We start from the raw sequence: 25,256 nt of genomic DNA on the forward strand, positions 1-25,256 counted from the left end.
GATTTATCATTCTAACTTGAGAACAAAATAAAATATCATCTCTGCTTCCCATTTGCTGATTAGCACATTTCAGTCCATTACCCTGTGAAAATAGTGAGCCCATCTAGGGTCCTTTGAAGAGGAAATTAGGGGAACAGATTTGATTGTGTTATATGAGTTATTGTTATTTCCAGTTACTGCTCTGGCTCAAAAGCAGATAATAAGAAGACCTAAGTTGACACATGAGTGAAAAAGAATAACAGTGTCGTGACAGGTAGAGCAACTGAAGGAGGAGCTAAATTCGAAAGAGGCTCAAGGGGAGGAGCTGAAAAAGAGAGCGGCTGGTCTTCAGGCAGAGGTCTTTGCCGAAAGATTTACCCTTTGCGTGCAGTGATCCCACAGTGGGACCCTGCTGCTCTGGCTCTGGGTGCTCACACTTTCACTCTGTGGTCGGCAGCTTTGCCCGGGACTAGCACTGACCAGCCTGCTCTGCTCTTTAACTGACTCCTGTTCACCGGTTTGACCCACGTGCCACCCTGTGTGCAGCGAGCCCTCATGTGCTCTGGAAGCCCTGTCCCTGGTTTTTTATTGTTGCTTTGTCACTGTGTGGATGGTGCTTCAAAGCTGTTTTTTCTCGACTCCTTTCCTGTTAACCGGAAACTTGTTGATTTATGTGAATGGTCTCTTTCTCTTCTTAGGTACAAAGAATGTGCAGATGTTGTAGGTCCATCACCCAGGGTTTATTTGAGTCTGATTTCTTGAGTGAAGTGCTTTACCTTCATATGTAGACATCATCTTTAAGTCCCCGATAGGTGATTTTGCAACAAATTTTACTTTCTTTGGAACAGATGTATAGAAGTGATTAGCTTATTTAGTTATCTGGTCAGTTAGAAGTAGCGTGAAACTTAAAGTCTCTAAATCTATTCAGTAGCTCAATCATCTGTCTAGAGAACTTGAAATTCCATTTCAAACTGTGATAAAATGATTATAATAAAATAGCTGACACTTGAGTACTTACTATAAGCATTTTATAACCTACTAAGGTAGGTATATTCTCAACCCAATTTATGGATAAGGAAGCTGAGGTAACACAGTGGTGCTCAGGAAGCACAGTTAGTAAGAGGCAGAGTTTGATTTTTACACAAGCCATTTGGGTCCAGAACCTGTGCTGGTAAGCTCTGCACTCCACTGCCCTATACTAGGCTGTGCACGCATTTGTCTCCCAAGTGTCAGGAAAAAAACTGCTTCTGAAAATTACGGTAGGATAAGACTGGAATGCAGCATTAAAAGAAAAAAAAAAAACCACTTGTGCTAATTTAGTGTGTTTGCTATTTATGGACCACTTTATAGTATAGATAGAAAAGTGAGATATTTTGTCTAAAAGGGTCCAATTTGGTTTGTTGTAACCATGTATTGTCTAGAGGAGAAGTTGATCTATAACTTTTTTTTCCTCAGCTAGTATTATTAATTTCTTTTTGTGTCGAACAACAGGCTAAACATTCTCTACATTTTTTTGGTTTAATCTGTACGCAGTACAGTGGCACTGGTTTGCTTTCTCCATCTTACTGATTAGGAAACCAAGGCTTAGAGAGGTAGTTACCCAAGAAGACACACTCGTTCGTTCTCACATGGGATTGACTGCAAAAGCCTTATGCTCCTAACTTTTAAGGAAAATTTGTGCTTCTAAACTCTTCTATTTAGGATATTTTCTTCTTTTTCTCAGTCTTTATGGTCAGTATAGCAGTATTTGAGGATTATTTAGTAATGCAGATGATGAGGAAACTGAGATTTTATATTTATTTTTGATCACATGGTCTAGAGGTAGCTGGAAATTTGAGTAATCTTTAAGCCATAGTTCTTTAGCTGATGAGGTGAGAACATTTTGAACGTTTCTCCTGACTATTCATTCATACCACCAGTGCGTTTTTAGTGCATTCTGTTTGTTAGGGGTGGGATGTTGGTAAAGGGATGTCATGAAAGATGCTACACCATTACAGTATGTGGCAGCTCCTGGGTACGTATCTGTGTTACAGGATGGAAGTAGCTGCTGTTTACAGCTATCTTCCAGTGATGTCCTTAGCAGCTGCGAGTATTTTGCATACAGTGAGCACACAGAAATGTTTGTTGAATGAATGAATATTCTATTTGTAAGTAGAGATTTCATGCATATGAGAAAAATGCTTGTCTTCCTGATGAAACAGAACAGTAAATTATAAGTTTATTTTTAGTCCTCCTTAAAAGTAATTTTAATTACAGTAAAATTTATTTCATACTCTCTCATGGGAAATTGTTCTCAAAAACTTTGTCCCTTATGCCTAAGATTATTTCAGTCAAAATACTTTAGATACATTCAACTTTTTAAAAAGTATTTTTTGTTTCATCAGTGGTACTGAGATTACTGACTTCTTGTGAAATTTATACTTCCAAGAGTCTATATTTTAGTGCATAGCTACCTTGCTTAGGCAGTAGATACAATGTAAAAACAGATATGATTTCTGTTCATTTGGCTTACATTTAGAATAAAAGAGTAAAAATTCTTAGAAACACAGTAGAAATGTAAAGGAGATGTTTGATGTTAAATGTTTTCTAAGTTAAGATGAGAAAAATTTCTGGGGGAGTGAGTGGCACCTGTTGATGTATGGATTACTCTGTCAGAGTAATTCAAATTTGATTACACATGTAGATTCTTAGAGAATGAGATTTTATGCGTTCTTTATTTAGGTTATATACTTTTATCCATTTAGTTGATATGACATGTTGTAGGTAATATAACTTTGTAGGTGGAATCTTTCTTTTAGGTCAGTACCCCTAACTCCTCAAAATTATATAATTTTTAGAAAGCACATGTTTATAATGCCTTATAACACTAAAGTGGCTTTTTAAGAAGGACTTTATGTACACTTTCATTTGAGAATGAAAAAAACAACAATGAAAAAATAAATGTGCAGCTTTTGAGTTTAAATAGCAATAGTAGGAAGTTTCTTTTTTCTTTCTGTATTCCATCTACACTAATCCTGCTGTATGATTTGCAGTTTCTTATGACTTAGTAAGATGAAAACTGCTTTAGTCGTGTTCAGATGCTTACTGCTGTCTCATAGTCATCTAAGTGAATTGGGATTTTTCTTCTTCCATTCCTTTTCTAATGGATTTCAGAAGTTTAGGGGAGACTATAAATGAAAACTGGAAATTTTGCTATTAGTTGAATAAGCTTTGTTTTTTTGGGGGGGGGTGGTCAGCTAAGATTAGATGGTGCAAAAAGATGAATTGTGTCCTGTCATAAAGTTAATGCTGTATATCTTGACGTGGATCTGTCAAAGATCCAGATCAGAGGTGGTGGTTTTATTTCTTTTTTCCTTACACTGGTTTTTCTTCTTCTCTAGATTGGTCAGGTGAAGCAGGAGCTGTCCAGAAAGGACACAGAACTACTAGCCCTACAGACAAAGCTAGAAACACTCACCAACCAGTTCTCAGACAGCAAGCAGCACATTGAAGTGCTGAAGGAGTCCTTGACTGCTAAGGAGCCTCGAGGGCTGCCATCCTGCAGAACGAGGTAAAAGGAGTTGTGGGATTTGCACGGAGCCCATTCCTTGGCACCTTTTCTTGTGTGTTACCTGTGCACTTCTTGTTGTGTTGAGATACGGGAGCTATGAATAATGTTACGATGGATTCTTTAGCGATGTGGTCAGTTATAGTACTAAACTAGAACCATCTTGTTTCTATTGTTCTTGTATCTAACAAATTAAACCGGTGCTGTTAATATATGTTTTTGATACTTCAGACTTTGACTAAGTCTGTGCTTCTAAGTAGACTTTAAACTAATGTTATGAAATGAAACGATAGTTGTAAAAGCATTGTTTTCACCCGTGGTAAATCTTTCAGTCATGAATGGGAGTGAGCTTGGTCAGCCTGTGTTGGGTTATTAAGTGTCCTTAATTTTTGGTATTATGAATAGCTTTAAGTAGGCAAACTGTGGAATCTAGAAATGTTTGAGATAAATCTTGTTTTGAACTGCAGATTATTAGACATGTGCCTTCATGTCCTGTTTGAAAATAAAGTTAGCATTTTTAGAAATGTTAGAAGATTATCTAGTCTGCCAGCCTTGATTAGAGGTAGGAACACACTAAATAATTCCAGGCAGATGAGAATCTATCATATTTGCAATGAGAAGGAATTGATGATGCTATTTGGATTTACTGTCTTAAGGAAAATATTTTCTAAAGATCTCAATGAAATAGAGAATTTAGGTAGGAATAGGTAAGCAGTTCTGCTGTATAGAAGAAAAATAAAGCGTATAGTATGGATTAATTTTTTCTTTTCTTTTCAAGAACAAGATAATAGATAAATAAAGGCATAGTGTAATGAAGAAAGGAATGGGTAGTAAAAAGAAGGCATAAAAACATCTTAGACCCAGAAGTTCAGAATCTTCAAGCGAGGAGGAATGGGAAAATGACCAAAATGTTTCATGTAGTATTTTATTTTTTTACAGTTAGGGATTTTGTTGAAAATGAGAGATTTGGATGATGTATTTATAATTTTCCTTACAACTTATACTTTTTCTATTTTGATCACGTTTCATTTTATCATGATACCTCAGAGGGATATTTTGGGGTAGATAAGGCTCTGGCTCTGGAGTCACAGTTACTGAGTGTGAACTTCAGTTTTACCACTTGCTACCAGGTGCAGGGTCCTGGGCACATTACTTAAGTTCATTGTGCCTCGTTTTACACCTGTAAGATGAAGAGGAGTTCCTGCCTCATTAGGTTGTTAGCATTAAACTAATTTATTCACTCCTAGTGCCTGGCACATAGTAAGGTCTTTGTCTGTCAGTTATTGGCATCCTTCTAATTCTTGTAATACTATCAGCTAATATATGTAAACTGTTAAAACGGTAAGAGAACATTGTTGCTTTTCTTTTCATTGGCATAAATTTTATGTAGAAGGTCTGCTATTTAACATTTTTATCAAGCTAAATTAAGGTTTATTCAGGGAATTGCAAATACAGAATTATCTGAAAAATGTTACCTGCAAATTTATTAATTTGTGGCTTTATTAGAGATTTTCACATCAGTGCCTGGTATGAATGCAGTACTACAAAAGGATCAGAAGAGGGCGCCAGTGTTTTGGAGCTGAGCCTGTTGGCAAGTGCTGCTGTGATAGTTTTGGATGGAGGTGGCAGGTGTGGGAACCAGGGAACCAGGCAGTTGGTTAATGATAATGCAAACACTTAAAAGCTTGTCACAGTCTAATAGATGACTTCTTCCCCTTGGCAACCCATCCTTCTCTTTGTACCCCCCTCTGAAATAGTGTTCTTATTAGCTAGGTCTCACACAGATGGGCTTGTGATTGGTTTCTTGTACCATAGAGAACAAAGACTGTATTTGTGGTCATTCTTGGATGGTTTTTATATTTGTTTTTAGGACTAACTGAGTTTCAGCAATTACCCCTGTAAGTTATTAGGACTACTGCTCAAATATAAGGGTCTCATTCTAAAAGATAACAGTAGAAAAGCTAACTTCCTTTTGAATTTGGGGTGATTATATGAATGTTATATGCCTGTTTATCAGGATTTGCTATTTTTTCTTAAATTACTCTGGTGACACTTGACAAGGCTCACTTTTTCCAAAGCAGCTTTCTCCTGTTGGATCCCATAAAAGACAGTTTGAACCAGCTCTTTGAAAGTTCTCACCTATTTCTATAATTGCTATCTTTCTGTTCCTATAATTGCTCTTTTTTAAAAAAATAATTTTATTTATTTATTTTTGGCTGCATTAGGTCTTCGTTGCTGCGCGCGGGCTTTCTCTAGTTGCGGCGAGCAAGGGCTACTCTTTGTTGTGGTGCACAGGCTTCTCATTGCGGTGGCTTCTCTTGTTGCAGAGCACAGGCTCTAGGCTTGCAGGCTTCAGCAGTTGTGGTACACGGGCTCATTAGTTGTGGCTCGCAGGCTCTAGAGCACAGGCTCAGTAGTTGTGGTGGCGCACGGGCTTAGTTGCTCCGCGGCATGTGGGATCTTCCCAGACCAGGGCTCGATCCTGTGTCTCCTGCATTGGCAGGAGGATTCTTAACCACTGCGCCACCAGGGAGGCCCCCTATAATTGCTCTTTATCGATCTCATCCTCCTCTCTGAAGCTACCCTAGACTTTCATCCAGCTCTCAAATCACAAAATTAAGCACATATGAAAAAGAACATGGATTCAGGAGTTTTTTGGTTTTGTTTTTTTTTTAAATTTTAAAATTCTTGAAGGAAAAACGGGATGTGGGAAAAGACCTGGTGTTTTTCCTGTTCAGGGTCCATGGAATGAGGTCCTTTTGTGTTGGGCAGTGTACAGTGTATAGTATCTATGGAATTGCTCCAGTTTTATGAACATCTCCTTTAATCGGTTGACCTTCACAGAGGTGGTCTGGATTTAGTAGCACTGTGGTCAAAGCATGGGCTTTGGAGTCAGACCTAGGCTTGAAATAGCCTTCTACATTTATTAGTTATGTGACCTTGGATGAGTTATCTTACCTCTGTAATCCTCCATTTTCTCGTCTGTCACTGAGAAGAATAATAATACCAACTTCCTAAGGTTAGAATAGATGTTTAATGTGGCTAGAATAGATTTTTTAAATTATGAAGTTCTCATCTGAATTTGGAGGTGAATATTAAATATCAGTGGGTTTAAAATATCACCACTGGTTTTTTTAGATGATAACTTTGTAGCCCTCTCCCCACCTTTGTACAGATAAACTGTGCACTGTTGAATGACACATCTCTGCCTGTGGCCTTTTGCAAGTTTCTCTGAGCTCTTCAACCTGTTGTTGGGATGTCAGACAGAACTCAGTGCAGTTGAAATAGCCTTTTAAAAAGGTCTGCTTGTGTACACTCTCAGCCTCATGACCCAACGCCCTTCAGTCATCCTCCTTTCTAGATGGGAACAGTGGGAGATGTGGTGATAGGAAATTATACTTAGTGATCTTCGGCAAGTCACTTAGTTTCGGCTTTGATTTCCTCAGCTTTAAAATTAGGAGTAGTTTAGATTATTTACCTTTTTAAAAGTTTATGGGGACTTCCCTGGTGGCGCAGTGGTTAAGAATCCGCCTGCCAAAGCAGGGGACACGGGTTCGAGCCCTGGTCCAGGAAGATCCCACATGCCGCAGAGCAACTAAGCCCGTGCGCCACAACTACTGAGCCTGCGCTCTAGAGCCCGTGAGCCACAGCTACTGAGCCCATGTGCCACAACTACTGAAGCCCACGCGCCTAGAGCCCGTGCTCCGCAACAAGAGACTCCACCGCAATGAGAAGCCCGCGTACCGCAACTAAGAGTAGCCCCCGCTTGCCGCAACTAAAAAAAAGCCCACGTGCAACAACAAAGACCCAACACAGCCAAATAAATAAATACATAAATTAAAAAAAAAATTTATGAAATACAGGAAAAATGCAGAAAATAATATAGTAGACAGTACTCAGATTTAACTTACATTTATGTGTGACCACATTAGGTGATCTTTAAAGGTCCTTTCAAAGAAAAGGTTAAAACAAAAAAAGCTCATTCTAAACTAAATATTCAGTGAAAGCAGAAACTTTTGTTAGAATCTCAGGTTTTTAGAACTGGTTGGGGCTAGGAATAGGCTAGGAATAAATATTAGGAAGCTGTCATTATGGGGGTAGTGGCTAAAGCCTTAGGGATGAATTGGTTTCTCCAGAGGAAGGTTGTATCGAGTGAGATGTAAAGAGGGGGAAATGACAGCGGATCCAGTGAAGAAAACTGAAAAGGTGTGGTCAGAGAGTTAGAAAGGCAGTGAGTCATATAATTGCAAAAGAGGAATTATAGGAAACATGCCATTGTTACTGGCATGCAGTTACTAGTGCTAATGTGCTCTTAGGTAGATCTGTTTATTGATGTAAAACAAAAGAAGGTTAAGATGGGTTGAGATAATTAATACTTTTGTGGTCAGAAGTAAAAGGCCAAACAGCAAGGTAGCCATTTTTCTGTTCATGTCCTTTGGTAGAGAAAGTCTTGTGGAGGAAAAACCTTCTGATTTTGTTGAAGTTGGCCTAACCTGTTTGCCACAGACCTTGATGCTTGGCAAGCTGGTTAGATGCTGTTCCTCCAGCTCAGTTGATGTGAATAAAAAAGGTCTTATTCCTCCTGCCAAGAATGGTGTTAGGGTGATGACTGTGTGTCCTGCTAGTCTGTGAGGGGTTTTCCTGAATATGTTTTTTGTGGTTTGCAAAATACGGACCTCACGCAAAATTATACTCTGAATTTAGTTCACACCAAACCAGAAGATCAGTGTAGAATTCAGAGCAATTAATCTAGTAGTAGCAAAGTGGTTTTTGTGGTTATTTTTATCTCAGCTCTCCAGACTAGCCCATTTAAATTCTGCATTGCATGAAAAAGCAGATCAAGAAAAAGTGTACACAGGTGATTTGAATTGAAAAGATCACTTAGTAATTAGACTGTGGGCTTGGGTAGTTTCTGTGGCTAATATTTGTGATACGAAATATTTTTAATATCAAAACCTGCATTTCCCACTGCAGTAACACCAAAGGTTTGTATGTTTATAACAGGAGTTTTCATTCTTTACCTTTTTCGGTCACCAATTCTTGTGGGTCTCATACCTGACATTCCCTCAAATCGGCATGCGGGTATTTATGAGTGGTTCGTGCAGGCCCATTTCCAGGTCACTTAGCAGAGTCAGGGATCTAACGTAAAAGTGCAGCTGGGGCATCTGGGTACTTTTGGTAAAGAAGCAGCAATATGAGGCCTCACAGTTATTATCCTGAGACATTGGTCCCATCAGAATGAGAAACACTTAGAAGTGATGAGGGACGTTTTCCTGCTGTGTTCTGATTCCTGACCCACAGATGGAAAGCCTTTCATTTTTCTGAAATTAATGCTGAGAAGAACTGAGAGACAAGGCAGTTTAAGCTTATCTACAGGTTTAAATGTCTGGGCTTTTGACTTCTGCAATAAGAATTTAATAGTGTATTTCAAGGGTATTGGGTAAAATGTTTTTAAGGTGAGTTGCTTTGTTCTTTTGCTTGTGGTTATTGGGATATATAGAATACATATTAGAAGTGGAATATATAGTATACAGAATACAAACTAGAATGTAGGAATTAGGTAGAAATGACTTGGCATGAGATTTATTTATTTTTAGATTTCTGGCATGTGTACTTTCTAAGACTTTGACCTCTTTAACTGTGCAGCGGGTCAGAGGGTTCAAGGAGCTCCCTCTTGACTCGCCCTGGCTGATGGATGCCCTGTAATGGGTTCACTAATAGGAGCCACATCTCATGCTGTCAGATGGGACTAGTAGCCACGTAGGCCGGCTGGAGCTGAGCCTCAACAAACGCCAGGTGGATAAGGGTCAGTGAGTTCTTCTGGCATCTCGACAGCCTGGTCGTTGAATTTCCTATTCACAAGAATCTTCGCTCTGTGGTGGCAGTTCTTTTCTCCCTATTGAATAATTATTCAGTCTGTTCTGACATTTCCCTTCTGGACCTTTTTTCCTTCTTTGCATAGTGGAGTGTTTCTGATTTTAATAGGTAGATGAAGGAAAACTGGGGGTAACTTAAGGAATTTTGTCACCTTGCACTTTAGAAAGGACCATTGGAGAACTCAGTGGTGATCATGTATTCCATCTTTGTTCTGCATTGGATTTTAGTTCTTGCTCTGAACTCTCTAGTGCTGAATTCAGGCACCAAAACTGGAAATTTGTAACGTAACATCTTTTGGATTCGCTGGGCTTGGCTTATTGTAGTTCTACTGTTTGTCAGTAAAACACTTTTTTTTTTTTTTTTTGGTCACTGCTGAGTAATCTTTTCTTTTTCCTCATCTTTGAGGAAAAATTTAAGTAGATTGGCTATCTTTACACATGTCAAGTTTCCATTTCATATACTATTCATGGGAAGAACTCATTTAGATCTTCTTCAGTTGCTTTCATTAGCCGTTTGTAATTTTCAGCATACAGAGCCTATACATGTTTTGTTAGATTTAGACCTAGGTATTTAATTTTTTTGGAGTGATTGTAAATGGTCATACATTTTGAAACTTGAAGTTCAGTATTGCATCATATTTATTTTGACCAGTTCACAAAATATCAACATTTTAAAAAGCTAGTGTAGGGACTTCCCTGGTGGCGCAGTGGTTAAGAATCCGCCTGCCAATACAGGGGGCACGGGTTCGATCCCTGGTCCAGGAAGATCCCACATGCCGTGGAGCAACAAAGTCTGTGCGCCACAACTGCTGAGCCTGCGCTCTGGAGCTCACGAGCCACAGCTACTGAGCCTGCGTGCCAAAACTGCTGAATCCCGTGCGCCTGGAGCCCATGCTCTGCCACAAGAGAAGCCACTACAATGAAAAGCCCACACACTGCGATGAAGAGTAGCCCCTGCTCGCTGTAACTAGAGAAAGCCCGTGCACAGCAGCGAAGACCCAACACAGCCAAAAATAAAAATAAACAAAATAAAATAAATTAAAAAAAAAAAGTTAGTATAAATATGCCTCTATTTTCCTTAGTAGTATGTTTACTAAGAACTATTTCAGGCACTTAAAATATAGGTAAAATACTAAAACATTTTAAGATGGTAAATGACGTGTAGGAGTTTTGAATTTTAACGTAGTTGGCTTTACCAGTATTTCTTCTTTACTATGTATCCTTTCTGGGTCTTTAAAAAAAAAAAAATCCTTCCATGCTGCCCTGTCTTAAAAGATACTTAAACAGTATCTTTCTTTCTAAAAGTTTTAAAGATTTGCTTTCTATATATAAAGCTTTAATTCATCTAGAATTCATTTTTGTGTATGATATGAGTCAGGGTTCTTCCCCCCTCCCTCAGTATGGGTAGCCAGTTGTCTGAAAACAGTTTATCAGATACTCTGTGCTTTCCTCACTGATTACAGTGTCACCTCTGTTTATATGTGTATGGGTCACTAAATGGTGTGAGTGTGTGTGTCTGGGCTTGCATTTCTGTGGCAAACGTCTGTTGGTTTATTCTTGTTCTAATACCATGCTTTCTAATTTTGCTTACTTAAAAAAATCAAATTTATTGCCATCAAATAAACTGCATATATTCAAAATGTACAGTTTGGTAAGTTTCGGCACATACACCTCTGAAACCAATGGCACGGTCAAGATAAAGAACACCTGTCCCCAAGGTTTTCTTGTACCTCTTTGTAACCCCTTTCTTCTGCCTCTCCCTGATATTCTTCTCTCCTCCCCACTTCCTCCCTCATATCCAGGCAACCCTCGGTCTGCTTTCTGTTACTGTAATTAGTTTGCATTTTCTAGAATTTTACATATATGAAATCTTACAGAATTAGTGGTTAAGAGCTTAGGATCTGAAGACAGACCATTTAATCTTAAATCCATGCTCCATCACTTCTTTTTAGCTTTGAGATCTTGGGTCTGCTTTCTTCTCAAAGTACCGGTTTTGCCGGTTACCATGGGAAATTGAAATTTTCCACAGGGAAAATACAAGGGAAGAAAATACGATGCTTGAGAATAGAATTCTGAGGACTTTTGATATACTGTGTATGTGCTTGGCAAGCATATACATGACCATGTGCAGGAAGGTTCAGAAGTCTGAGGGTAGAATGGAGAAAACTGTTTAATACAGAAGTAAAGGTTTGTAAAAAATAAACATGACTGGAAAAAAAAAGATGATGTGAGGCTGTATTTGAAATGATTGCTCAGGCTGGGAGAAAAACAAATAAAACCAGAATGGAGGTGAATAACAAAAAGTTAGGGATGATAGGTCAGAGGTTATACTATGGACAAAGAGTAGATTTAGTAGGCGTAGAAGAAAGGAAAGAACCGTGTTTCAGAAATAAGATTTTCAGAGTTTGAAAGTTCTTAGGTGGACCTTTCCAGAATGTAATAAGGTTTACCCTGTATCATTAATTAAAGTAGAATAGAGGAAAATTCCAGGTGCAAGAGTGTTTATTGAGGGGGCAGTGGAACTTGTGCTGACGAATTATAAATGGGACCTGAAAAGACGGCTTCCCCTATTTCTGGCTTGGTGAGACTGGTGGCATTGAAGTGGTTGAGAGAAATAGAGTTTAGCAGAGTGGAATGTTGTTTATTTCCATGTTTTTCCTCTCCAGCGTGGTCCAACATAATTTGTAAGTACATGATGGCTTATCTATATCAGTCTCAAATGAGACTGGTCTCCTAGGAAATTTTCCACAATACTTATTGAGCAGTAAGTGCCACTAAACATACAGTACTGGTTCTCAGATACCTTATTGTTTTGATATAATATAGTTTCAATATGTTATTGATGTAATAATATAGTTGTGATATAAGGTAATAATAATATTTCCTGATGTTTTGGTATTCTCTCTGTGAGTCATTACCCATATTACCTATTTTTAAAAAAACTTAGGTTTCTCATTGCAGTGGCTTCTCGTTGCAGAGCACGGGCTCTAGGCACACAGGCTTCAGTAGTTGTGGCACACGGGCTCAGTAGCTGTGGCTTGCGGGCTCTAGAGCGCAGGCTCAGTAGTTGTGGCGCACGGGCTTAGTTGCTCCGCGGCATGTGGGAATTTCCTGGACCAGGGCTCGAACCCGTGTCCCCTGCATTGGCAGGCGGATTCTTAACCACTGCGCCACCAGGGAAGTCCGACCTATTTTTTTCTTTTTGGGTTATTCTACATTCAGACAGGGAAAATAATATAGGACAAGTTCAAGATTAAAGATGTTCTGTAGAAACATACTTGTTATCTTAGATGTGCACTGTCAGTGTGTAGCCACCAGCCACATGTGGCTATTGAGCACTTGAAACATGGGAAGTCCAAATTGAGATGTGACATACGTGTCAATTACAATATGCATTGGGCTTTGAAGACTTAGTACAAAACAGAAACGTAAAATAGCTTGTTAATAGTTTTTTTATATAGACTACAGGTTTGAAATGACAATAATGTGTATATATATTAGATTAAATAAAATATATTATTAAAATTAATTTTACCTGTTCCTTTATCACTTTTTAATGTGGCTGCTAGAAAATTAAAAATTTCAGAAGTGGCTTGCATGTGTGACTCATGTTACATTTTTGTTGAACAGAAAGAAACCCACCTCCCTGTTTTTCTGTAATCAAATGTGTAACTATTTGCTGAATTATAAATCCTTAGTGGGAAAGCAAAAAAGCAAAAGAATTTGGTGTGTGAGTATGTTTAATGAAATTTGCTGTGAATAGATTCTAAAATAAGTACAAAATGCCAATGGCATTCTTCATAGAACTAGAATAATTCTAAAGTTTGTATGGAAACACAAAAGACCCTAAATAGCCAAAACAGTCTTGAGAAAGAAGAACAAAGCTGGAGGTATCATGCTCCCTGATTTCAAACTATATTATAAAGCTACAGTATTCAAAACAGTGTGGTACTGGCACAAAAATGGATACATGGATCAATGGCGCATAATAGAGAGCCCAGAAATGCATCCACATTTATATGGGCAATTAATCTATGACAAAGGGCCAAGAACATACAGTGGGGGAAAGACAGCTTCTTCAACAAACGGTGTTGGGAAAACTGGGCAGCTACATGAAAAATAATGAAACTGGACTGCTCTCTCACACCATGCACAAAAACAAGTTCAAAATGGATTAAAAGGACGTCCTTAGTGGCACAGTGGTTAAGAATCCTCCTGCCAATGCAGGGGACACAGGTTTGAGCCCTGGTCCAGGAAGATCCACATGCCACGGAGCAACTAAGCCTGTGTGCCACAACTACTGAGCCTGCGCTCTAGAGCCCGCGTGCCACAACTGCTGAAGCCCGTGTGCCTAGAGCGCGTGCTCCACAACAAGAGAAGCTGCCACAAGGAGAAGCCCACGCACCACAACAAAGAGTAGACCCCGCTCGCCGCAACTAGAGAAAGCCCGCGTGCAGCAACAAAGACCCAACGCAGTCAAAAATAAATAAATTAATTTAAGAAAATAACCAAAGAACCAAAATGGATTAAAAACTTAAATGTGAGACCTGAAACCATAAAACTTCTAGAAGAAAACGTAGGCAGTACCCTCTTCAATATCGGTCTTAGTAATTTTTTTTGGATATGTCTCCTCAGGCAAGGGAAACAGGCAAAACTAAACAAGTGGGACCACATCAAACTACATAGTTTTTGCACAGCAAAGGAAACTGTTAACAAAACAAAAAGACCACCTACTGAATTGGAGAAGATATTTGCAGATAATATATTCAATAAGGGGTCCAAAATATACAAAGAACTCATACAGTTCAACATCAAAAAAAAAAAAAACTTGATTAAAAAATGGGCAGAGGATCTGAGTAGACATTTTTCCAAATAAGACATACAGATGGCCACCAGGCACGTGAAAAGATGCTCAACATCACTAATCATCAGGGAAATGCAAATCAAAACTACAATGAGATATCACCTCACACCTGTCAGAGTGGCTATTATCCAAAAGCCAGCAAATAACAAGAGCTGGTGAGTCTGTGGTCTGTGGAGAAAAGGGAATCCTTGTGCACTGTTGGTAGGAATGTAAGTTGGTGCAGCCACTATGGAAAACAGTATGGAGATTCCTCAAAAAATTAAAAGTAGAACTGCTGTATGATCCAGCAGTTCACTCTGGGGTATTTATCTGAAGAAAACAAAAACACTAATTATAAGAGATACATACACCCCTATGTTCATTACAGCATTAATGAACCAAGATATGGAAGCAACCTAAGTGTCCATCAGTGGATGAATGGATAAAGAAGATGTTGTCTGTGTATGTGTATATTATTATTCAGCCATGAGAAAGAAGGAAATCCTACTGTTTGTGACAACATGGATGGGCCTTGAGGACATTATGCTAATAAGTGAAGTAAGCCAGACAGAGAAAGCCAAATACTGTGTGATTTCGCGTCTATGTGGGATCTTAAAAAGCCAATGAACAAACATAGCAAAACTGAAACAGAATTATAGATATAGAGAACAAACAGGTAGTTGCCAGAGGACAGGAGGATGGGGAGAGAAAAGAAGTAGGTGAGGGAGATTAAGAGGGACAAACTTCCAGTTACAAAAGTAAATGAGTCAAGGGGATGAAATGTACAGTGTGGGGAATACAGTCAGTAACTATGGAATATTATTGTGTGGTGACGTATTGTAATAGACTTTTTGAAATGTATAGTAAAATCAACTTACACTGCTGTGTTTCAGGAAGTAACGTAGGGCTGTAGGTCAGTTATACTTGAAAAACAAACAGAACAAGAGACCAGATATGTGGTTACCAGAGGTGAGGAATCAGGGGAGGGGAGATTGGATGAAGACAGTCAAAAGGTACAAACGTCCAGATATCAGGTAAATAAGTACTGGGGTGCGGTGCACAACAGGATAAAGATAATCAGCACGGCTGTGTGTTGTATGTGAAAGTCCTTAAGGGAGAAAATCCTAAGAGGTCTCGTCATGAGGAAAAGGTTGTTTTCTATTTCTTTAATTTTGTATCTGTATGAGACAATGGATGTTCATAAAACTTACTGTGATAATCACTTCATGACGCATGGAAGTCAAATAATTATGCTGTACACTTTCAACTTACACAGTGCCGTATGTCAGTTGTATCTCAAAACTGGAAGAAAACATAAGTACTTATATTAGATTTCTAATTATTTTAAAGTTATATCTAATGGATGGTATGAAACTTTGGTGATAAAGGTACCTGGATACCAAGCTTTAGCTGACTAGTCTTGAGATCTGAAAGTAGACCTTGCTTTGCCTTACAGATCTCTAAGTGCATTATGGGATTGTCAGCTGCAGCTAGATTGTATTCTCTGATACAGCAAGTGTCATGTTTGGTGACGCTTACGGTTTCCTTTCTACTTTTAGATTTTCTAAAGCAGTGTAGCATCACTTGGGAACTTGTTAGAAATATTGATTCTTGAGCCCCAACCCTGCCAAATTAGAAACTGGTGGCTTGGCCTGGCATTCTGTTTAAATCCTCCAAATGATTCTAAATTTGAGAAACATAATAGATTATACCACTTTTATAGAAGTAGCAAAGCTCAACTCAACCCCTTTATATAAATTCTCCAATTTTGTCCCCTTTATTCAGATCTGTTTATTTTGATTACACCGTAACTTAACGGATGTAAATGTTATTTTATCATGGAAGTGCTCACAAAATTTTAGGGTTTCATTTCTAAATAGTCACAGTTGTATTTAGAGTGGTATTTTATTTGATTCTAATGAAAGTTTACTCTAAAAGTATCATTTAGGCAACTGTACACATCTATTTGGAAGGAATTACGTTCCTTTCTTTTCAGTTAATCATTTGTAAAAATGTTATATTCTTAGGTGGATGCTCTGCGGTTGCGTTTGGAAGAGAAGGAAACCATGCTGAATAAGAAGACAAAACAAATCCAGGACATGGCTGAGGAGAAGGGGACCACAAGCTGGAGAGATCCATGACCTCAAGGACATGCTGGATGTGAAGGAGCGGAAAGTTAATGTCCTTCAGAAGAAGGTGAGGTGCAGGTGTTCTGAGCCCAGGGTCCCGCATCAGACCCACGTCCTCATTCCTACCACTGAGTTGTACCTAAGTGCTATCAGAGTTTCTCTCTCATTCCTCTGTTTATATTTTTGCAGGTCGTAATTGAAACCATTGCTGCAGGAGGTAGATTGTGAAAACTGTTCTGTATATTCAGTTTTTAAACTTTCGAAGTAAACACTGTTTGGTATCTTCAGTAGTATTTTCCATGCTACTGTCTCTGAAAAGTGCCTTGTAAATTGCCAGAGTATTTGCATTGGCATTCTTCTACCTCTCCTAATCTTCTGTCTTGTATGGCAACTGTAGGGCCATGAATTAGTGTAGTACGTGGGCCGGGATTCTTGCAAGACTGCAATTTTGAATAGAAACACATGCTACTATAATGACATCTAATCTACATATGTCAAGGAAAGGAAGACTTTCTTTCCTATTTTACCTTAAACATAACTGGAAAGAGGCTAACACTGTAATAAATAAGGGAAGTACTAATAATTGTCTTCCCCTCCCCCTTTTAGCTAAATTAAAGGGTACCTTTGAGATAATAGTTACAGTAGACACTGGTATTTATTGTTCTTCTCCACTGAGGGGATAGATCAGAAATATTTGACATTGTCCCAGTTTATTTTTAACCTCTAACAATAGCCCAGGAATAAAACTCTCTTCACTAAACCTCAAATTCAGCTTTTCTTTTGTGTACAGAGGACCATGTTCAATATTTGTCCTCTGTTAATTTGGTTTTCATTTGCTTTCAATGAGTAAACATAAAAATTTGATCACTCTAGATGGGTGACTGTAGTATCTTGTTAGTGGATGCTACTTTGCTTTACGTTTTTATACATATGTTCTTCTCACCTTACCCCCAACTGCTCACCTCCCCTTACCCGTTTCTTGTATACGCTTCCAGGCACAGTTTACATATACACAGGCAAATACGTATTCTCTTTTTTTCTGTTTACCTCTTTCTGTGTTCTTCCATAAACATTTTATGCATAATCCATATAAAGCAAAAATGTTTCTCTAAACACAAATGTTACCATTCCTTTATTTCCCTTTCCTTTCCTTTCCTTTCCTTTTTTCCCATTAATATATTTTGAAACTTCTTCCGGGGCTTCTTCATTGTTACCAACAGCACCTGTGTGGATGTGCTACGGTTTATTACAAGGTTTCCACTGATGGACAGTCTGCTTAAAGTTTCTGCTGTTATGTAAAATGATGCTGCATTTTAAAAATGTGCATATTTAGTTTATTCATATGTGAAGTATATTTCTAGGTAAATTACTTAAAGTAGAATTGCTGGGTGAAAGGATATGCATTTGTAATGTTGGTGGATTTTGCCAAGTCACAAGTACATTGGTTAGAACCCAAAGGTTGTTTCAAACTAATGCACGTCTTATTTTTAACTAGATAAACATTAAAAAAAGTTTTTAATAACTGTGAACAGGGGTTTGAAGTTAGAAATAATGCCTCATTATCCTGGAATAATCATAGTTTGTAAAAATAGAGTGGCAGCACTTATGTTAGCCACTTTATATCTGTAATGTTGTTTAATCCTTGCAACTTTTTGGGAGTGGGTTTTAGATCTTGATTGCTCTGTTATAATCAGTGGCTAAATTTTTAGGCCATGACACATAATAAGAAATATATGTTACATTCATCTGTGTCAACGTATAGTATACATGCTTAGAGGTACAGCTAAAACAAAATTTTCACAAAATACACTCTGAACTATCTTCTCCCATTTCTTAAAGGAAATAGAAAAATGTTAGTCCCAATCCATTAAGTTATTTCAGTACTCACTAATAAAACACTTTTATACCTTGGTATCCATTCTCCCATGCTCCCCTTTCCCGCCCCCAAAACAAAAACAAGCCCCAAACCAACAAAGTCCGAGACATATTACATCATAAGGGAGGTTCAAATTTGTACAAATTTGTTTAGCTAAAAAAGTGGTAGCTTCAGGTTTTGTCACAAGGTTGGTCTTATTCCAAAATGCAGCTTTTCCCATGACAACAACTTTCCTGTTGGGAGAATTAGTAGTATGTGTTCAAGCTTTTTGACACTACAGGACATCATACAAATATGACGTGTATTATGCTTTGTCTAGTCTCTTTGCCTTTCGCCGTGGAGGGCCAGTGGAGTAGGCTCTAGAGGGCCGGTAGTTGTGCTCTTTTTAGTACACTAGCTGCCTCACTAATTTGTCATGTTATAGACTTTGATTTGTCTTAAAACAGTTATCAAATAGGTAGCACAGGTACTTTCAAAACTGGTTTAGATTATTATTGCTTCTTTTAAGATAATGCCTCTATACCTGTCATTTTCAGTGCTTAGAGCCTTCAGTGCTTTCTGCCTACTTATTTTGTTGTAGAAGTTGCTGTACTAACATCATTAGACTCAACGTTCATGATGTGTTTCCTGGACCATTGTTTGCTGATAAAATAGAAATAGCTTTAATTTTTGGATCGGCATAAAATAAACCAGAAAACACAGTAAGTTTAGAGGCAGTTAAAGGTTCTCAAGAGAGCTATAGTTATTTTTATTATGGCTTTCCTTTCTTGAGGTGCAAACATCCCCTTGCTCCAGGATTCTATGAGCAAGCTTGATTTTCAGGTGGTTGACAGAGGGGAGCTGGCTGAGTGCGAGACTGGGGGTTGAGGGAGTAGAGTGAACTCTGATGAGCTGGGCTGTGGTGATATGGTGGCTTCCGGAGGCCGTGTGAAAGGTGATGAGCCGCACGGACAGGATGTAGAAGGCACCATCTGTGGAGTAGATCATGTAGGAGATCTGGGAGAAGAGCGACAGGATGGAGATGAAATGGCCCAGACAGTGGTGACTGTGGAGGCCGCATATCTGGCGTTTATTGTACTACAGGATGTTGGTGATGGCCAGTACACGTCCACAGCAGTGATGCAGAGATGCACACAGCACGTGATTCCAGAAGACAGCCAGATGTCACATAGGATTTGGCCAAAGTTCCAGGTGTGGGTGATGGTATATGTGATGCAGATGGCTATGACCAAGATGAAAGCCAAGAGATTGGTCTTGGCCAGGGAGCCAGTGAGATAGTTGGCTGGCGTGTGGAGCTTCCTGGTAGGGAAGACGGTGAGAAGCACAAAGGCTTTGGTGAAGACTTTGGTCCATGTGGTGATGGAAAGGACCTCAGCAAGAGAGATCTTGAGTTCCTGGAAGGTCCCAGATCCCAAGCCTCTGGGGCTTCTGCAGCATTCAGGATCTGTTAGAGGCCCCCAGGAAGAGGCCTTCTGCCGACGGGTTTGGAGGGGGCATTCTAGGTGGCTCTCTCCGTACTCATAGCTCCTTCTTCCACAGTTGTCTTCCCCACAGAACAAGGGCGTCCTTCCATTTCACACTGGAGGGCGACACTTATCACATGAACAGACACAGTGAAAAGACCCCAGGTCTTACTTGTATTAAGAACACAGAGGTGACTCAGCTGTAATCAAAGATTGTTCTAACTCAGACGAATCCCAAGGTTTCTCACTCTTCTGGAACTCTGGTAGACACATGCTGAATTTGTTAGATAATCATCAGGTTACCCACCAGTGTGGACAGAGCTCTGCAGGTCTTGCTTTTGGCCTTTGGGCTCTTTCCAAAGGCTTGAGGCTCTTACTGTTTGGTGATGTATTCAGAATTTCCCCCACTCTTTTCTATTTTGAGAAGACTCTGGATTTCAGGTTGTCTCCTGGGAACTTTTAAAGCTAGAGCACCAGCCGATGAAGAGAAGCAGTTCAGTCAACAGCCCACAGTTTTCCCAGATTAATCTTGACACATAATGAGGTACTTGTTTTGGTTCCTTTTCCACTGATCATTTCTGAGCCGGGAGAGAGAAATGTTCCAGTTCCCAAGACTTGGAGAATGCGTGAGTGCGGAGAACACAAACAAATGGCTCGTTGTGAGCTCCCCAAGAGGAGCACGGGGTCAGCAGCCCCCCCCGGCCACACGAGTGCTGTGTTTGCTGTGGTGCGGCCCTTCCCCCTTCCTCCTTGCTTGTCACCTGGTTTTGTCCCACCTTAACTACAACCCCCAGCCGAGCACCTTCCGCTGGGCTCTTCCCTTCCCTATGCCTTTGAGATACCCCCTATTGCCTTCTTGTTGTTGTTGTTAAATTAACAGACTTTATTTTTAGGGCATTTTCCCATTTACTCCCTGCCCACAGTTTCCCGTTATTAACATCTTGCATTGGTGTGGTACATGTGTTAAAATTGATGAACCGATATTGGTACATTATTATTAACTAAAGCCTGTAGCTTACAGTAGGTTTCACTCTTTGTCTTGTACAGTTCTGTGGGTTTTGCTGAATGTATAATGACATGAATCCACCATTACAGCGTCATACAGAGTATCTTCACTGGCCTAAAGATCTCTGTGTTCTACCTATTCATCGCTCTCCCAGCTCGCTACCACGGATGTTTTTACTGTTTACAGTTTTGCCTTTTCCAGAATGTCATGTATTTGGAATCATACAGTATGCACCCTTTCCAGGACTTGTTTCTTTTACTTACTATATGCATTTAAAATTCCTCCATTTCATTTCATGGCTTAATAACTCACTTCTTTTTATCGCTGAATAATATTCTGCTGTCTGATGTACTGTAGTTTGTTTATGTAATTACCTGCAGAAGGACATCTTGGTTGCTTCCAATTTTTATCAATTATGAATAAAGCTGCTATAAACATTCCCATACAGGTTTTTGTGTGGGCACAAGTTTTTAACTCATTTGGGTAAATACCTAGGAGCATGATGGCTGGATATATGGTTAGACTGTGTTTAGCTTGTAGAAACTTCCCCTATATTGCTTTTTGTTTGTTCGTTTGTTTTTGACTGCGTCAGGTCTTAGCTGCAGCATATGGGATCTTTCGTTGCGGCGCACAAGCTTTTCGTTGCGGCGCGCGGGCTTCTCTCTAGTTGTGGCACGTGGGTTTTCTCTCCCTAGTTGTGGCGCATGGGCTCTGTAGTTTGCAGCACACGGGCTCTCTAGTTGAGGCACGTGGGCTTAGTTGCCCCGTGGCATGTGGGATCTTATTCCCCCGACCAGGGATCGAACCCATGTCCCCTGCACTGGAAGGCGGATTCTTAACCAGTGGACCACCGGGGAAGTCCCTATATTGCTTTTTAATTGGGAACTTGGAAACACATGAGCTTTGCAAAACGTGTTATACACTTGAGTATTCTTTTTTTTTCTTGGTCAATGTGTATTAATGTTTTGGCTTGCTGTAAATCCCTGGGTTATTCCCACTGTAGATTGTTGCTGTAACTTTGCTACTCACTTCTAGTGTGCCCACAATTATTTTTTTAATAGAAAAAATAATTCTGAAGTATACTTTGGGGGAGAGTGTTGTACAATCATTGTAAAAGTTTAGCCTCTGAAACTTTTTTTGTCTAATTTTTATGCAGAATGTAGAATCACTAGTATATTTGAAATATATTTGTTTTGAAATATTTGAAATATTGAGTAAATGTGCTCAACTGTTTTAAAATCTAGATTTTAATGCACTAAGAAGGGGGTCAAAGGGTGCAAACTTGCAGTTATAAAATAATTAAGTCCTGGTGATGTTACGTATGGCATGGTGACTAAATATAGTTAACAGTACTGTACTGCATGTTTGAAAGTTGCTAAGAGAGTAGATCTTAGACGTTCTCATCACAGGAAAAGAAATTTCATAAGTATATATGGTAACAGATGTTAACTAGACTTACTTGTGGTGATATTTTGCAGTATAAACAAATACTGAATCATTATGTTGTACACCTGAAACTACACAGTGTTACCTGTCAGTTATACCTCAACTAAAGAAAAGACACTAAGAAATGACAATGTGGATTAAAAAATTAGCTAGTTTTAAATTATGAAAGTAATATATGTTCAAGGTAAAAAAAAATTCAAAAGTACAAAAGCATATGAAATGAACTTATCTTTTCCCATCCTTTGACCCTCTCAGTGCAGCTCCTTAGAGATGTAACTTGTTAATAATTATTTGTATACTCGTCTATAAAATATCTATGCATATATAGGCATACGTATGTTACACACCATTTTTAAAAAAAGACAAGTGGGATCATACTTTTTTATTCGTTTAAAAATAAACGTATTTTTGTGTCTTTTTATATGTAGCTTTATCTCATTGTTTTTAACGTCTGCTTGGTTTTCGGTGTCTTACTTGCACCATAATTAACTGATGTCCTATAGCTGTATAAGTAGATATTTATAGGGTTTTTTCTTGTTTATATATTTGATATAGTAGCATAACAATTAACGACTAAACATACCTCATTCATGAATTGATATTGTATGCATCTAAAAAAACTGATGGATGCCCAGTTCTCTAAAAAGCTTATGCTTTTATATATTAAGATGAGTTTCTGCACAGCTTCATCAGACATTTGTTGCCAAACCTTTAAAAATTTCCAGTGACCTGGTAGATAATTTAAAAATACCTTCTTTCTTCCTTCCTTCCTTCCTTCCTTCCTTCCTTCCTTCCTTCCTTCCTTCCTTCCTTCCTCCCTCCCTCCCTCCCTTTCTTCCTCTCTCTCCGTGCCCCCATTTATTTATTTATTTATTTATTTATTTATTTATTTATTTATTTATTTATTTATTTATTTATGGCTGCGTTGGGTCTTTGTTGCTGTGCGTGGGTTTTCTCTAGTTGCAGCGAGCAGGGGCTACTCTTCGTTGCGGTGCACAGGCTTCTCATTGCAGTGGCTTCTCTTGTTGCGGAGCACAGGCTCTAGGCGCACAGGCTCAGTAGTTGTGGCTTGCGGGCTCTAGAGCGCAGGCTCAGTCGTTGTGGCACACAGGCTTAGTTGCTCCGCGGCATGTGGGATCTTCCCGGAACAGGGCTCGAACCCGTGTCCCCTGCATTGGCAGGTGGATTCTTAACCACTGCGCCACCAGGGAAGTTCCAAAAATATCTACTTTCTTGCTTAATATTTATTTAAATTTGAGTGCATGTTGAGCATTTTTTCATAGGGTTTTCTTCGTTTTGAAGCTACATATTCATGTCGTTTCTACATTTTTCTATTAGATGGTTTATTTTTTTCCCTTATTGATTTATAGGGGTTCCCTAGTAAGTGAATTGGCCTCTTTCCTCATGTTTTACAAATATATTTTCTTGTTTGTCATTTTCTTTTTTACTTCCTTTATGGTATTTGTTTTAGAATTTATGTGTCAAATTTAGTTGTCCTTTCCTCTGTGTCCTCTCAATTTTCAGTCATGCTCAGAAAGTCCTTATGCCCACCAAGGTTATTAAGTAATTCACGCATGCTTTCTTCTGGTACATTTAAAGTTTCTTTTTTCTTTATACCTAAAAATTGTTTTATAAAATTTATATATTGGCTTTAATGATTCAGCTTTTTCTTCTTCTATGTGGCCAGTCATCATTATAATATTTATTAAATAATCTACCTTTTTCCTCCTGATTTGAAATGCCAAAAATAAATTGTCGTTTAAATCTGGGCCTGTTTCTGGTCTGTTCCATTTATCTGCCTCTGTTTCTTTGACTGCTTTTTATGAAAAATACTTAGTTTGTTTAGAATCCCCCTTCCTGATTTTTGTTGGTAAGCTTTGTTGTCTTTTGCTGAGTCCACAGTGCTTTTCATATTTACATTGTGTTGCTTTTCGAAGGGGAAAAAGTCTTTTCTGTAATCGTGATTCATATTGTTTAGCCTTTATTTCTGTGTTTAAGTGAATTTAATGTTTACCACTGTTTGTAGCACCATGGCTTACCTGTTCCCAAGGTTTACATTTCATTTAATTCTTGGTTCCCCAAGAACTCCTTTGAACACTTTTTCAAGAATGGTCCTGGCTGCTTGCTTGTTTGTTTTTTTTTAAAGTGTACCTTTTTATTTAAGATTTTTTTTTTTTTGGATGTGGACCATTTTTAAAGTCTTTATTGAATTTGTTACAGTATTGCTTCTGTTTGATGTTTTGGTTTTTTGGCTGCGAGGCATGTGGGATTTTAGCTTCCTGACCAGGGATTGAACCTGTACCTCCTGCATTGGAAAGTATAGTCTTAACCACTGGACAGCCAGGGAAGTCCGCTGGGTGCTTGCTTGTTGACCATGCATTTGTATTATCTTTTTACATTTTATAATTTAATTATTTGTGAGATTCAAAAAGCATAGAGAATAACATAATAAGTAATGGTAATTACTCAACTTGGGAAGTAAAATTTCAAACAGAGTCAAAGTTCTTTGGCATATCTTTTCTTGAGAGTATTCCCCTCCATTCCCTCGCAGAAATAAACGCTTGCTTTGGTGTTTATGCATGCACCCGTATCTTAGGTCAGGATGCATGTTTTCGTACAACCTGTGTATGTGTTAATAAAATTTATATAAGAGGAAATATACATGGCAAATAAATATGAAAAGTTATGTACCCTCACTGTAATCAGTGGAATGTAAAAGAAGACCAGATTAAGAAACCATTTTATACTTAGCATTGTAAGCTGTGTTCGCAAAAATTAAGAAGTCTGACAGTATCAGGTGTTGGTAAATGTGGCAACTGAATTTCTCACACAGTGCTGTTGGGTTTTTAAATAGGTACAACTATTTTGGAAAGCACTTACTAAACATAAGGGTACCCTGCCAGATACATATACTGTAGATGAACTCCAGGATGTATGTAAGAATGCTCATAGTAACCTTGTTTGGATTAAGGAAAAAACCAAAACAGAACTGAGGAAATACTTTGCAAATGTTTATTGGCAGAATGATTGAGTTAGTAAGTTGTGGTATAGTCACACAGTGGAATATATTATTCTTTTCGTTTTAGGGCAA

The 25,256-nt window shown here is 38.6% G+C and overlaps 1 protein-coding gene across 1 annotated transcript in view; it reads left to right on the forward strand.

Moving 5' to 3' along the window:
• The window catches only part of LOC309621678 (ELKS/Rab6-interacting/CAST family member 1-like), a gene marked incomplete at its 5' end in the record, with an annotated part of 137,754 nt that overhangs the window by 44,839 nt on the left and 67,659 nt on the right, over positions 1-25,256 (forward strand). Inside the window, 4 exon segments of the mRNA XM_082409050.1 lie at positions 3,360-3,500; positions 3,503-3,529; positions 16,273-16,365; positions 16,367-16,441. Coding sequence (XP_082265176.1) covers positions 3,360-3,500; positions 3,503-3,529; positions 16,273-16,365; positions 16,367-16,441 — 336 coding nt within the window.

Source organism: Balaenoptera borealis (assembly GCF_965194805.1).
Source record: "Balaenoptera borealis genome assembly, contig: HAP1_SCAFFOLD_839, whole genome shotgun sequence".
Classification (NCBI taxonomy): domain Eukaryota; kingdom Metazoa; phylum Chordata; class Mammalia; order Artiodactyla; family Balaenopteridae; genus Balaenoptera; species Balaenoptera borealis.